The following is a 15,974-nucleotide window of genomic DNA, read 5'->3' as shown; positions in this document are numbered from 1 at the left end:
AGAAAATTTACTATCCAGGTAGAGGTAATTGAAACTTTTTTGCATGGGATATATAAATGGTCATTTCTCCTTCCGGATATGCCAGGCATGATACAATATCCAAAAGAGAAATGACCGTAGACCAGGAACATGCAAAACCAATATGATGAAGTTATGAGAACAAAGGGTAACCCAAGTCCTAAGGTATTTACTTTACAAATACATAGTGGGCCGGGAGCGGATCGGTCAATTGGGTTACCCGACAAGTCCAATCTGAGGAAGGCCTAGTTGAATTGACAGCCAACGCCCATTAGAGCATCTCTAGTAGATGAGTTAAGGACCTAGTTTTGTCATAAGCTATCTGACATGGGAGAGATAACTAACAAATTTTAGTTTTTGACACTTTAATGAGTTTGCTAAATGGTACTAAAAGTTTAAATTCCATTAACTGTTGGACTTAATTGTAGCATCACAGTTAAAGGAAGAGAAGGAGGAGAGAGATAGAGGGACCGGCTGGTGAAAAGAAAGAGAGGAGAGAGAAAATAAAGAGGCTGATGAAAAGAAAAATGGCGTGGACCCACTTTTTACATTTTTTTTTTGGTCATATAATTACAATACTAACTACACTACTACAATACACATTCATTCTCTAAATTTACCCTCTCTTAACAAATAAAAATAGGAATCCACTTTCTATATTTTACGTCATATAACACAATTTTTAACACCACTATTAGAGATTCTCTTAGCGACTATATGGGTCACCCAGCCTAGGACTTTTGCAAGCGGGCCAATGTGTAGGGTCAGATTTGGAGGATCGCCACATTTAACTGTCATGTCCGGCCACATGACATTATTTTCTGTCCATTTAACTGTCATGTCCGGCCACATAACATTGCTTTCTGTCCAGCCATGTGGCTTGGTTATGTGCTCCACGACACCGTGACACTCAGCAATCGTCATGGATGACATCAGACCTAGAGATAGTTATTCGTGACATCACAAGAGAGAAGTGCTAAGCACAAACTAGCTTGGAGCCCAAGGGCCAAGGCATGCAACTCTCTATATATAATGTATAGTACTCAACCTAAAAGCGGTATGCCATCCCCATCCTAAGTTCTGTACTTCCGTTCTCCTTCATCTAGGACTTATTTAGCCATCAAAATGCCTACCGTCGACTACTGCCGGCTAGGCATCCTGTCTTGTAGACTTAGTTGGGGAGGGAGGAGCTTAGTCCAGATCCGAATCCAGAGAGATTCACCAGAGGAAGTCCAACTAGAACATCTCCCCCACCCAAGACAAATTCCTGAGTTCGAATCTCACTTTAAGGATCTCATTGACTCATTCCCTACCTCCTTAGATTAAGTGAGAGTAGGTTTCTTGCATGTAAAAAAAAACAAACCCATGCAACCATTCTTAAACCTAGCTTGCAGGTAAACTTTTACTACCATATCCAAAAAAGGGAAATGACGGTGTACCAGGAAGAATAGGAAAACAATACTACAGTATCTAGCCATTCTTCCAATCTAGCAAGCGGGAAAAGTATCCAAAAGCTCTTAGGCCTTCATCTTGAAAAACCATTTTTTTCATGAATAGTGTTAACCAAAACTATACACAAATTTACAAGAAAGGAGAAGTGACATGCATCTTCCCTCCCCCTTCATATTTGTGGCGGTTGAGAACCCGAACTGTTAGCATCCACTTTCTATATCTATATCTATATCTATATCTATATCTATATCTATATCTATATCATCAACATGGTAAGTCATCCCTAAATCCTGACAAGTGATAGTGGTCACAAAAATCAGCATCCAGAAAGAGCAAAAATGAAGTTAATGGATTTTCTGTTTCTTCACAGGCACTTCAGTGGCAATCATATCATCTTGCATTTTCAACAAGTTGTATTTGCTTTCAGGACGGGCTTCAGAGAAATGAGAGCTTGACAGGGAACCATCGTAACAGACCATGTTTGTAGCTACAGCATATATGGTCATTTCCCTTTTCGGATTGGATTGAATTCTTTTCTCAACTACCAAAAACTGCCCACAGCGTTGATCTTGAATTGCTGTGTCCCTGAGTTTCCGAGTCACAGTATTCTTGTCTTGGTTAAAATTGTCCAATGATGCCTGAATAGCAGAAACATGACAACAGGTGAATAATAGTCAGTTTCTTTCTAGCTCTTCTTTCCATCTAAAATTAAAAAAATGACAATATATGCAGTCATGAAAAGGATGGGAAAAGAATTAATTTTGCAAGAATGGCATGATTAACAAAGGGAATCCAGATGAGGTAAGGCATGATTCGCATTGATTTGAAAGGTCAAACTGCTACATGAGGCCATGATATAAAATCGTAGTATAACAGGAACTATTTATTTTGACATGAAATGAGAGTACCCAAGAAAGATAAAGGGTGCTGATCTGATTGGTTTGTATATGGAAAGAACAGCAGACAAATCCAAAGCATAAGAGCTGAATCTCCGCAAATATGTCATGTTTGGATAATCTATGTTAGTTTGCAGTCGTGACAGACAGAATGAAAACAAAGAGAAATGGAAAAGACTTAACCGCTTAAGGGTCCAGGTTCTTACTCGGAAGTTAATTGGGACCTCAATGTTGGTGCACTGACACCCACAACCATCACTGAAATTAAGCTTCAAGAATACTTTCAATGGGCTAGTTTTAAGTGATTCCCTGGCATATCAATATATACACACAGATATCAGAGAAGCATGGTAATTACACAGGTCTATACAACATACAAACTGAATTTTACATTTGATTGTCAATGACAATTTTTCTTTTTCCTCCTTTCACCAGCCAAAAAAGGGCTACATGGTGCTAGAAATGTGTTGGGATCGTAACGCCTCGGCATGGACATACAGTATTGGTGCATCATAATGCTAGCCAAACATAAGCAACTAAGCAAGTCCAAGTCTTAAGCAACTCCAGAAGGAAAAGTTTAAAAATTGGACAGGGAAACAAATTACTTCGAGCAGTTGCAGTGCTTGTCCCAATGAACATACCTTTTCAGCACAAATGGTTGCTGATGTAACACAGCTTCTTTCAATTTTGGCCTCCCTGGGAAAGAGACCTGGATATTAAATGCAAGACATAGATAAGCCACAGGGTCCATAAACTTCTCTGCTGAAAAACAAGACAGAATCTAGGTACTGAAATAGTTAATAGATTAAGAAATTTATCAAATTTCGGATCAGACATATGAGATGTCTATGAAGAAAATCATTCCAACAAGGAACACACGTACAATTAAAGAAAGAGGAATGTACCTCTATTGATTTAATGAATGGCACTTGAGCTCTTTCCCCATGTACACTACCCACTTTAAGGGTCCATTTGGCATACTTTTTCTCTGCATTGCATGTAAAATGACAGTACACTATCACAAATTCGGTAGTTGATACTCAAGCAGTTAGGATTCTATTTGGTATAACCATATATTCAAAATTCAGATGTAGTCATCATCTATCAAATCTGCAAAGGAATCTGAATGAGAAGATAGCAGGGAAAGACTCGAGAGCCAATTAAGTGATCAAAAGCAAGTGCTTCAAATTATGAAACACGGAGCGCCACACTTGTCATGAGTCCTGATTCCTTCCTTTCCAAGTATACCTCATTATGAACAACTTGACCCTCCCTACCCTACCTACATTGCTCTCCACCCACACTGCTCTTAATTCAACTCATTAGCGGATCACAGGCTGTTTGTCTGCTAAACCAAGGTAATAGAAACACCAATTACATAAGGTTCCACATCTCCCTGAGGAAAATGCCTCTTCAAATTAGCAGCAGAGAGAACAGCTTAACCAGATGAGCAATGCTGTCTCCAAAGGAATCTCTCTTCCCTACATCCCCAGCAGGGGCAACAGCCAACAAGGGACACCATCTCACACCTCAATCTGCCAGATCATTGAACATACCAGGAGAAGAGCCAGCCAACTTTACCTCCCTATTTTCCAAAGCTATTAGTCTTCGCAAACAGGGCCCACATTGAATCAGCTAAGAAGGTAGCATCTGGAAGAGAGGCTTCCTTCAAATCTGGTAACTTTGTAAAGACGAATCTCCAGAGCAAAAACGACTCACAATCTTATTTTCATGCTAGTTTGCTACTAATCCTAAGACTAGATGTATTGAGAATAGTCAATCCATCCCTTTTGACGATACATTTCCAACGGCATACAGAGGTTTCACCCCTTCTGGTGTCTTTCATGGAATAGGGTCAATAGACTAAATACAAAGTTGTCGGGCAATAAGCGAAGTTATATGGATGAATGACAATAATAGTAGCAAGCCATAATACAGGCAAAGAGATATACCTGAAGTGCGGTGAAATTGAGTAAAAATTATTTCAAAGAGATCCACCCGAACATGCGGAGGAATTCGCAAATTAAGATAGTGCATCACCCCTGCAATTACCTGCTCTAGCTCAAGTCAATTGCCAACTCTTGGCAGAAACGGACAAGTCAATACAAACAAGTTTTTTTGCATGTTGATTATAATATAGTCCATGCTTAATTTCTGAAACAAATATAACTGCTTCAGAAAAATGAAATGATATCCTCCATTCATCCTCTTTTGGTAAGTGGAAAAAAGGATGCCTGAAACCCTTGAAAGCAGTGCACACTGGAGGCTTGGTCTAACACTTTGAATAGAAACGAATGGCATTCAAACTCATACAATTGCCACCTTTTAATTGACGCACCAGTGTTAACAACTTCAATGCAATCAAAATTACTCAAGGTTAGATATTTGAATCTCTGGATAAAATGTATGTACCTTGTCAACGAGCCCACGAATCACCAAACTTGCTTTATTGTCTTTTGGAGTTTGCTACAAAGTCATAAGACCACTCGTAAGTAGCTATCAAGGTAAACCACAGATGATAGTAACGTTTAACGCGAATATGAAGAAAAAACAATAATAATGCAGATGCATAGTTGTATTCTCTACGTGTTTATGCTGCTGATACGGAGAAAACGAGTGATTAGCTAGGATCTTTGTATTATTATAGCATAGAAATACAGAACACATTTTCAAATCCCTCGCAAGCAAGAAGAACAACATAAGAATTGAAGTTATTCTTTGGATTTTAACTGAAATTTCAATGTAATCAGGAGAAGAAGAAGAGACATCCGTTGAAATTTTGCATCAATTCCGACATTTTGTTTCCCAGACTACTCCTTAATTTCCTACACAACATGCGTAAATTCATGATAATGCATTTATACATCTAGAGTTCCTGTTTGCCGTCCACTTAGCATAATTTTGCACCGTGTTCAATCCCTATCTGGCTAACTTATGTAGGTATATATGAACTAAAGGCAATAATAATTCGTATAGTCAGTCAAAACTTCTCTTCTCCGGGTGGAATGACTGCCGTTAAAGAAAGAAAGAGAATAAACAGAAGGAAGAAAGGAAATACCTGAAGGTTGACAATGACAATCTTTCCCCCCAGGCGGAGACATTTTAAAGGGAGGTTGCAAGCTGGAGTGATCTGCAAACTGCACACCAGAGTTTACACAAAGTCATTCGACGGAAAATAGAAGGGAGCAAAAAAGACACTTGAAGCAGAAACTAAAGTTGCATATTGTAATAAGCAAAAGTGCAAAACGATGAGGTAAATAAACCAAGTCCCTATTTTGTGACAGACAATATAAAATTGCATTAGAAAAGGTGATGAGGGGCCACGACTTGTCAAGTTGTTTAGTAATTTCTGAAAGTGTTTTTCTTCAATTGGCAAGTGATTTCTGAAAGTACTGTGCTTCCAAGCAATGTTTTGAAATCCGGAAACCAGAGTTACCCGGAAAATATATTGGGTGGACGGGTCACTCGTTCACCGCGGATCGACCGAAATTGAACCGTGATGTCATAATAAAATACATTAATAACTAATGTAGTAGTTATAGATGTAAAAAGAAAAAATTACACTGGAAAACCAAAAAAACTACTACTCCTTGGGTCTTTGAAAGTTTTTCTCCCTACGCACTAATCCCACGTCAGCAAAAGAGATCAAAAGGCTGAAGTTGCCTTTCTATATAAATGGGCAAACCTTAATAAGGTCATTTAATGCCAGCTGGCGCTGCTGGCCTAAGAAATTGGACTTTTCCAAGTTTCAAAGCGGCTTGGTTCTATGGAAATCCAACCGGTTTGCCGGTTCTCAACTGGTTCAAGCGGGTTTATCCACTTTTTAAAGCCAAAGATTTTGAGGGGTGACCGGACCGGAGTGGTGGCCGGTCAACGAGCCAACTGGTCAAATTGGCCTGTCCAATCTTGCCGGTCCAATCTGGGTTTTAAAACATTGCTTCCAAGTTTTTAAAACAGCCTCAACAAATATGTTATGTTTATCAAGCTACCGTTAGAATAACGTTTCTAAGTCCAAATCATATGACGTTACCATTCCTGGCACAGCACAAATTGAGTTTCCTTCTCTCTCGAGGCATTAAAAAAGCTACTGTTCAAGCCTTGCTATTACCTGTCCTCAGACATCCCCAAGCAAAAAGGTCCTTATGGACCTTACCTGACCCCACCCAAGGAAAACACAAGCTACAACCAACATTTGTAATAATGGATTCCCAAACTAAGGGTACAACGTAATGCAGTACAAGATAACAATTACTTCCACAACACAAATCCATAGTGAACTTTACCCTTGGAGGGGCCTTCGATGGCACTACTTTTCAAGCAAGAAATCTGAATGGGTCCTTGAAGATTTTCCCAAAGGCTAGTGCCCATTATACTGCCCAAATTAACCCGACAACCAATACCCGCATTGATAGAGATGCATCTTCAAAAGTCATCCCTCACCTTAGTTATGCCTCTCAAAGCACATACCATAAGGCCATCTTAAATGCCACACAGACCAGCATGCAGGCTCGTGTTCTTCACCAAACGGACAATCATGCGACATGACTCCATTGCACAAGGTTACTTGATGTTTTATGGGCATAAGCTTTTCACATTATATATAATACTATCTGTTTAAGGGGGAAAACATAATGGGCAAAATAAGACAGATTTGAAAGGTTATTTCCACAACTGTTCCATTTTCGAGCATTATTAAACATTTCAGCAAAAAAGTCTAGGATAGACTCAAATGAGAAAAGGCTTAAATAAGTAGCCATTACAAGTCATTCATGATGCCGACAATCAAGCATGTGGAAGAAATTGCCAGACTTGCATTCCAGTGTCAATAAAAACAGATATCCTAGAGAAGCCAGAAAGCAGAATTACTGTCTACCACCAATCCTATGCTTAAAGCCTTAAACATGACCTATGAATGGGTACAAACACAACAGTATCATCATCCATTAATGGGACAGCAAATTACCTCTAAGGATAGAAACAGTGCACTTAATTGCCATTAAGGATGAACTCAGTTTTTACTTACCTCCAAGTACAACCTCATGATAAAATTACCCTTTTACCTTTCAAATACTATTAAAATTCACGAAATTCACTAAACCCTATAAAAATGCCTAAACCCTAGGGTTTAGGCACTTTCATAGGGTTTAGGGTGCACTTTCATATTATAGGGTAGCGTAGGGTACCCTAGGGTTTAGGCACTTTCATAGGGTTTAGGGTGCACTTTCCTATTACAGGATTTTTGTGATTTAGACACTTTTACAGGGGCAATTTTGAGAAAATATTCCAGAAATCCTTAACGGTGCATTTCCGGTTTTTTTCTGGAGTGTGCGGGAAGAGGGGGTCCAAACAGGAGCTACATGTAAAAACCCCTTAATGGGACTCCATAACCCTAAAAGTCCACTAAAGACGACATTCGACGATCCAACAAAAACAATAACCAATTACTATTCCTCATTTGTCTGGTGTAGCCGAGGACTACATAAACTGGAAAATCAACACAAGTAAAGAAATAACATGCAGGTATGTAATAATAGTGATCTACCTTGTTCCCAAGCACAACACTATATCAGCCATTCGACAATGTCTCTCAGCTGCATTCATTTCTTTTGGGGGCAACGCATCCTACAAGACAAAGGTCACCACATTCATGGAATCGTCAGCATTGGAATGAAGGTTTTCCATGCTTTTGATTGCAATGTATGCAACCTATGACGAAAATAAGGGAACCATGTGATAATATTCTACGACACAAGGCATTCTCTCAGATAACCAACAACTGAGAGTAGGCACATGTACCACATTCACAGTGTTCTAAAACTCGGTATTCCTCGCCGAGTACTTGATGAGTACTCGCTCCAAGGTGCCTGGCCGAGGGGACTGATCCCCTACTCGGTGGGCATTACTCGCCGAGTAGGGCATTACTCGCCGAGTACTCGCCGACTAACGCCGAGTACTCGCTCCAAGGTTCCTGGCCGAGCGAGTAGTGAGTTTTAGAACACTGCACATTCATCGAATCATCAGAAGGTTGCATGTACTACAAGACAAAGGTCACCACATTCATCGAATCATCAGCATTGGAATGAAGGTTTTCCATGCTTTTGATTGCAATGTATGCAACCTATGACGAAAACAAGGGAACCATGTGATAATATTCCACGACACAAGGCATTCTCTCAGATAACCAACAACTGAGAGTGGGCACATGTACCTCTCTGCTACTAAATAGAATGAAAAACAGCGAAATAAGGCTCATAGTTACCTCCCAATCGAGAACCGTATCCTTCAGTTTCGCCCCACAATTCACATCAGAACAGCGCCGGGATGTCTCCTTCAACCCAATTGTCTCCACCTCAAAATCTCGCAAATACCTTCGAACATCAAGCAAACGTATTAAAGTCACTAATTATAGGATTCTAAATCTTAACACCAGAATCCAGACTATAAGAGGAGTGTAGGTAATGAGTGCAGGGAGAAATAGAGTAAGGATTGAAAATAGGGATAATGATTGGAGAGAGATAGAGAGAAAAATGAGAGGAGTAATTGAAGGGAAATAGGATAATGATTAGAATCCAGAATCCAAAACCCTTAAACGAACGGGGTCTAAAATTCCAGTTGCAGGGGCGGTGGCTAACAGAGGCAGGCCACATAGAAGAAGCGTCGGTTGGGAGTGCCTAGGAGAGCGTTTTGAAAATATCATATATCCAAAGACGAAAGGACCATATATTATCCTTAGTTATAAGATTGGTATTGACTGCAAACTTTGTTTTCATATGATTTGTAAATTTCAATGAATATGATGTTACTAGAGTAAGTACTAATTTCATTCTGAAGTTGATGTTACACTTTTTATTTCATTCTCTCTCCAAAAGTATGAAGATTTTCATAATTTGATGGCTGTTAAAGCTTTTGGTAGGTTTTTGTTCACCCTATTCATATATTTGAGCGATCCCATCCGAGAAGACAATGACCATATCTCGGTGGGATCACAGTTGTTACGCAACCTAATTTATGCTGCCGAAACGAGGTTCCGGAGTGGACTCCTCAACCTAGTAGGCAATTCCTGGAACCGAGGAAATTACGGACTCTAAATTCAGAGCTTCTCATAAGCAACACAAAACACACTTACTCTGCTCTACATTTGGGGCAAATTTCCATGAACGAATTCCCATGCAATTCTGCTAGTTTCTCTCTTGGTATTCCAGATCGCAGATGGAGGCTGTCCACATTCTAAAAGATACCAAGATTCAACAATCAGCTAAAAAGCCAAGAGAGAGACTTAACAATCCACATATGAAAGCCCATTTGATGAATACAAGACTTAATAGGAGATTGCTAAGATAAAAGGGAACTTGACAAGACGGAAGTGCAAAGATCATAGAAATGTGCACAAACTCCTTGCGAAATCCATCTACAACAACATAACATAACCCATCTAGTCCCCAATCATTGGGGGTATGGGCGGGGATGATTGGAGACAGACCTAACCTTTGGCAATATATGCACAAAGTGGCTGCTCTCAGAATACCACTAAAATAATGGCCCCCCAAAACCTCCAAGAACCGAGGAGCTACATGGACGTTTTGTTGTAAAACCATGCCTCCAAATCAAAGCCAAATGGCATCAGAGAGGGCAGGCCTAGAGACCCAAATCAATTTATGTGCACATTACCATCATTCCTTCATTGATAGTCCAGAGCATAGGTATGCACAATTGCGAAATCCATCTCCGGCTTGAAAAAAAAAAAAAAGAAAATCTAAAGAGCTTGAGAAACAAATGCTCTTTCCATCAAGTGTTGGACGTATAGAATACAAGAGATTCAGGGACAAAGTTTAAATTATTTAGGTAAATGATAGGACTGAAATTTATAGAGATCTCATCAACCATCCTTGAGTTCAGGAAGTTCAACGTTGAAAACTTGCGAGTAAACTAAAAAATAACTAACCTGGCTAATAACGAATTTCAAGATACCAGCTTTCTCAAGTTCAACCAAAGCCACATGTGTAATACTAGGCATTGCACGATCAAAAGGTAAGGAAGCTTCTGGCACACCTTTGCCTTCACGCTGCAGTCAACATAACCAGATCAAACAAACCACTAGATCGACAATATGACTACAGAGATTACAGAAGTGGTTGGAGATGCTGAGAAGAACAGGGGAAATGCTTAGTGGTGAGGCCACCCCCTTTCTGTAGCTATAGTAGGACTACTGTTGGGCCAGACTATCAATAGTTGGGGTTACCACTATCTCTATCTAGAGTAGGGATAACCATAAAAGCATCATACACGAAGGCCTTGATCGTCTGCCCACCGTCATTCTGCAATTATCTGGAAGTGTATGCCTGATGCTTAGTGACTTGTCTTTGAATGGATAAGTGGTAGGGAGAATCTGTTCTATAGGCAATCCAGGTATTTTCCCCGGTCTTTTCTGGATCATAATAGCACCTCGATCCCGGTGAAAGACTAATAAGTTTCCTTCTATTTTACAAAGTTGGGATTGGGAAATTGTTTTGCCTAGATTGAACCAAGTACTTGACTTTAATAATTCCTTGCATATGAGCCTGGTATATGGCTTTTTGATTGCATAGAGTCAATAGACATTTTTCTTCCTTTTTTTATCCGCAGAGTCTCGATAAACCTTTTGGTTTCGCCTTGTTTTGTTTTGTGAGCTTGTACTGTACCTTGGTTGCATCCCCATTGATGTCATTTAAATTTAATACCTATTACTTGTAGGGGGGAATTTTAAACGTAAGAAATCATGGGTTTCACCTGAAGTGTCCATATGCCTTTGGGACCTCGGAAATCAGGTATCCCACAGGAAGTTGATATTCCTGCACCTGTAAATACTACTAGATGCTTACTCTGCACGTACAGGTAAAAAGGTTAACTGACAATTAATCTAGCAGAGATGTTATCCGCGCTGTAAAAGAACATGAGACACGCAAGCTTTAGAATTAGACCTTATGTATCATCATTGCAAGCTGCTCAATCTGCATTGCACGGTCAAACAATCAGAACATAGAACTGAACCAAAATCTCAGAACATCTTTCTAAAGAAAGCATACAAAATAGAAAATCACTAGACATGTGAAACTTCAAACTTGTATAATCTTCACTGGTGATAGTAACAAGTTCTCAGTATCAATACCAAATGAGCAAACCAAAGTTATACTATGACATAATTTCAGAGTACGAGAGACGATTCACATCCTGAACAACACAGAGAAACTCAACCATCGAAAAACTTGCACAGATACTGTATGCCTATCCCCGAAAACAGGTAATAAATAAATAAGCAAGCAAGCACAAAGATATACTTGGGTGCTTTGAAATAATCATAAAAATCTATTCCAATTGCTTAGGTAATTCAACAAAGAGGAACCAAAAAGAACTTCCAAGTCCATAAACTCCGAGATAAATTGCTTATACTCTCTGTCACATGTACCCTTGTAAACATATGTAGATACCGGTTTCCGACAATCTACGCATGGATAAGGGTGTGGGATATGTGATCCGACACCTGTACCCAATTTAGTACTTGGATTCTCCACCTTTAATGTTTTTTGATGAAAAGGAAACTCACATTAACTAGAAAAACAAACAATTGTAACCGTTCGCATGGATGAAAATTAGAAACTTCACATGTTTCTTTGATACCATTCGATTTCAAGTACATTCCTTCAATGATGCAACAAATTACCAAATAATATTGAACTATATACTGCATACGCATCTGATACCACGTCGTCAGAGATAAGAAAAAGTGTGTAGGGTGTTAAATAACCCTAACATAAAGACTTGTTATTTATATTAGTAATCTCTTGATACAAGAATACATTAACTGATGTGGGGCAAGACAAACGACTACTAATAATATTCTAACAAAACCCATGGCCACAACATGACAACAACATTTGGGGTGGGACGGGGGTGCATACTGCATGCTAGGGGAGAGTAAACTCTGGTGTTCCCACTTTGTACAACACTACAACCCGTAAACATGTACATATCAGGGTCTTTTCCCTGAAATCTAAGTTTCTTTCATAAGTCATCTCAGCTCATAAGAAAGATAAGAGCATAACAAGATGAGCTCTGAGTTATAATCTCTAAGACCACCAAATTCTTTAGGTGCAGTAAGACGTGAACACTTTCCCATAAGCCTCACATGAGAGAGTAATCCATGCCAAGTCTCCAAAACTGAAAACATATTTAAAGTAAAAACATCAAAAATCAAAGTCGATCAAATCTCTCGATTCTCCATTCTCAGTGGTCATAATTAGCAGAATACCTCAGTAACACATCTACTGGACACTGAAGCAGATTTTGTATAAATATGGCAAAGGAATAAATTACTTCTGAAAAAGAAAACTATCCCACCAATATTCACAGAATCTCTACCCTAAAATTCTTCTACAATCCATCTGGATTACTATCTTCACAGATATATGAACCCAACAAAAACTCTAATAATTACTCTCTAGACCCAAACCTTCTCTCTGCGCAGTCCCCAAAAACTTTTCTCACTAATTATTACTCTCATTTCTTTTTCTCTTTCTCTCTCTCTCTCTCTCCTCCCAAATCCAAAATCCCAAACCAAACAAGTAATACAACCATTTAGCACAATGCACACGTAAAAACCCGAAAAACAAAACAAAATAAAATAGAAACCTACCTAATCAAAGCAGTTTTAGACCCAACAAAGACACTCCAAAATCACCAGAAAATAAGCATATGTTGATCTCTATTGGGTCTTACAGTCATGCAAAGGCGAACGCAAAGTGTATGCCAAAGATAATATGAGCCAGTGAATCGCTTTACAACAATGGAAAAACAAAAACGGTAAAAAACAAACGTAATCAGGAGTAAAGAAAGAAAAAAAACCCACTTTTTGCTGCAAAGCGTCGGGTGGGTCGAAAATCTCGGACATTCCAACGGTGCCCACATCCTCTCTGTAAGAGAGCTTCTCCGCGTAACCCAGAGACATACGTATACGTTGGATTCTCTTCGAAGAATTCCACTTAACCACCCCTCGCTGGAACTTTTTCACAGTCACAGAGAGAGGAGAGAGAAGCACATTTGGGTTTTAAAAGGAGACAATAACCAAACAAGGCCGCTTTTTCGTTGAAGAGGTGTTTTTTAAAAAAAAAATTTATTTAGTTAAGAGATCGCGCAATCGTCCCCATCACGAGAAATTTTTCACTACCAGGTGAGCACGGCCACGGAGTGTCCGTGCGCTCATTATGGCAGTCCAAAATAAATTATCCAAATAAATTTGGATCATTCAAAATGCATTTAAACAAGTAAGATGCGTGTACAGGCACCACGTGGCCGTGCTCACCCGGCACTGAAAATTTTCTCCCCATCACTGCCAAGTGGTTACTTCGGCCTTTTTAATTCTTTATTCATCCCAATTTAATTGTCATTCGTTCCATTTTAATTGAATAAAAAATTAATTAGGTATTTAAATTAAAAATAAATTTTATATCCGATATGAACCTTGTTTAATATATTTTGTATAATTCTATAATACTATATTGTTAATTATAAATTACACTATATAATTAATTAAATTAAAAAGTGGTGAGAACTCACGGAAACTATCAAAAGGGACTATTATTAAATTGGGGCAGAAGGAGTATCAAGCATGCTACGTCTGCCGCACAAGTCGACCGTATACCACGTGGGGCCTACTCCGGCTCCACAAAAGTACAAGAGCAGTTTCGCTCCTATAAATTTAGAAAACATATCTACTGATATCCGTTAAAAACTAATTTTTTATATGGCTCCATAAAAAAAATATTTTAAAATTTACAAATATTTTTATATTTTTGTGAGGCCAGAAGTAAGCCCCACGTAGTTTGCAGTGAACTTGTGTAATTGATTTAGACTTAGTGCTTCCAAATCACATGTTGGGCCCAAGATCGAATGTATAAAGCCACATCAATCAATGGTGAGGAATTTGAGAACCACGTGGCGGTGTTCTTAGGGAAGTGAATATTTGTGTTTGATAACCTTTTCAGTTTTATGTTTTCATAAAAGCAAAAACAAAAATATATTTGGTAATATTTGTGTTTCTCAAAAAAAAAAACTGTAGAGAACACCTTTTTATAGTTTTCATAATTTACAAAAACTCTAAAAAAGTTTATGAGAAGAAAATTGTTGCCAAACGAGTTTTCTTCATTAGTTTTCAAAAACTTCAAACCAAAAATCAAAAATTGAAAACAAAAAGGTTACAAAACGCCAAATTCTTTTTTGGGCTAGGCAAAAAAAAAAGGTTGGAGGCAGTACAAACTCGTGAGAAAGGGGCTCCAGAGTCCAGACCTGAGGGGGCGTTCTGTGAGAGACTAGTTATCTTCTCTCGGCTAACTGATAGTTAATGGTTTGCATTCGGATCAACAAAGGTTGCAGGGCTGCTGCCATAATGGAGCATCGAACGCATGCGACCGGATCTGAGGAGGAATTTGTCAGTGCCGGATGGGCACACCCAAACAGATTTGGGCCGTCCAAAACACATTTGGATGGCCGAGATGCGTGCTTAGCACCACGTGGCCCGTGCCTACCCGACATTGAAAAAATTATCGGATCTGAGACCTGGACATCCAACCGAACGTCCTGTTTTTGCTCCTGGACAGCCCTCAGTATTTTGGGCATAACGTTTCCATGTGATGTTAGAACAAAAAATTCAACTTTCAACAACTTTTTGTTTTTTGAGATGCTATAAGTTTTCGATTCCGATGTTTGGTAGGCCAAAATAGGCCCGCAATCCGAGTCCAAAAGGCCCGCTAGAAAACATTTCTTTTGATCCATTTTTATCCAAAAAACATGCCCAAGCAACTTCTCGAGGGCCCAATGATGTGTTGACCTTTGTACCCGTATCCGGGACGTGTTGGACACACAAGTCCAGTGTACCATTTTTTTAACTCTTGCAGCTTGACTCGGTGTACCTTCTGCGGACCTTCACTTGAGCATGGAGATATTGTTCGATCATATCCAGATCTTGAGTTATGATATTCTGAGGCATTAGGATCCACGTACATGTGCAAAGGTGGTGATCGTAGCGGGAGGTAATTGGCGGTGTACGATATGCTTTCATTTTCAAATCTCTTTGCCGGTGGGATGTGTGTATATATATATATTCCATATTCTTTTGATCATTGAGCTTGATCTTGTTATGAATTACCCGTACGTGATTGGTTCATGATATCGATTATCATGGGACCGATTGGTCCCATAGTACCGATTGGTCATAGCAAGTTTGATCGTAAGCCATTTTTTTTATCAGCAAGTTTCGTAATGAAGATTTTTTTTGTGCTCCGCAAGTTACATAACGAAGATTATAATACATGTAGATAATTAATACCATTTGGAGCCCCTTTCTTGGGTTCAAAATCTGAAACCCGATGCAGTTGCTTCATTGACGAACTCCCAGAGCCGGCCCTGAGAAAACATCCTTTGTGATCCTAAAGAAATATCATCATTTATTCCTCAAAGAGCATTGCACCCGGCTCATAAGAATTATAGGATTGATTGCGGAGGTAGGTGCAAGTAAAAAAGAACGTGTATATAGAAGTTTGCTTGTAACGTGCATCCATTCTTAAGGCTACATTTGGA

General features: G+C 39.1%; 2 protein-coding genes and 1 non-coding gene across 6 annotated transcripts in view; all 3 read right to left on the bottom strand.

The window, feature by feature from the left end:
* Positions 1-14,243, bottom strand: part of LOC131330398 (acetyl-CoA acetyltransferase 2) — a 63,500-nt gene extending 49,257 nt beyond the window's left edge. The window contains exon 1 of the mRNA XM_058363965.1: positions 14,233-14,243. The gene's annotated coding sequence lies outside the window, so the exon portion shown is untranslated. The remainder of the gene's footprint in view (positions 1-14,232) is intronic.
* Positions 1,523-13,470, bottom strand: LOC131330396 (NAD-dependent protein deacetylase SRT1-like). 4 transcript variants are annotated; one of them, XR_009201109.1, is made up of 15 exons: positions 13,249-13,467; positions 11,324-11,353; positions 11,133-11,225; positions 10,309-10,428; positions 9,493-9,593; positions 8,626-8,734; positions 7,909-7,988; positions 5,425-5,503; positions 4,779-4,832; positions 4,319-4,418; positions 3,272-3,354; positions 3,008-3,075; positions 2,573-2,675; positions 1,734-2,108; positions 1,523-1,703 (listed from the first exon to the last, which is right to left on the bottom strand). XR_009201109.1 is itself a non-coding variant. In XM_058363958.1 (14 exons), exons 1-14 carry the CDS (start codon positions 13,345-13,347, stop codon positions 1,815-1,817), a joined length of 1,413 nt encoding a protein of 470 aa, XP_058219941.1. In that variant the 5' UTR covers positions 13,348-13,470; the 3' UTR covers positions 1,523-1,814. The 4 variants fall into 4 exon arrangements, 3 of the variants coding, with proteins under 3 accessions (XP_058219941.1, XP_058219942.1, XP_058219943.1); XM_058363958.1 differs by having other exon boundaries at positions 1,523-2,108; positions 13,249-13,470; XM_058363959.1 differs by lacking the exon at positions 13,249-13,467 and adding an exon at positions 13,036-13,156 and having other exon boundaries at positions 1,523-2,108.
* On the bottom strand, positions 9,943-10,050 carry LOC131331632 (small nucleolar RNA snoR100). The gene has a single exon (XR_009201441.1). It is a non-coding gene; the product is annotated as a small nucleolar RNA snoR100 (small nucleolar RNA).
* Positions 14,244-15,974: the final 1,731 nt, after the last annotated feature.

The sequence above is a fragment of the Rhododendron vialii genome, chromosome 6a (genome assembly GCF_030253575.1).
Source record: "Rhododendron vialii isolate Sample 1 chromosome 6a, ASM3025357v1".
Taxonomy (NCBI): Eukaryota; Viridiplantae; Streptophyta; class Magnoliopsida; order Ericales; family Ericaceae; genus Rhododendron; species Rhododendron vialii.
This window is presented reverse-complemented; position numbering and strand designations above follow the sequence as displayed.

Coding starts and splice junctions, on each gene's coding strand:
- LOC131330396 (XM_058363958.1), bottom strand. CDS start 13,347: ATGTCTCTGGGTTACGCGGAGAAGCTCTCTTACAGAGAGGATGTGGGC. Junction 9,594..10,308: donor TGAAATTCGTTATTAGCCAG/GTTAGTTATTTT, acceptor GGTATCTTTTAG/AATGTGGACAGCCTCCATCT. Junction 3,355..4,318: donor TCAATTTCACCGCACTTCAG/GTATATCTCTTT, acceptor CATGCAATGCAG/AGAAAAAGTATGCCAAATGG.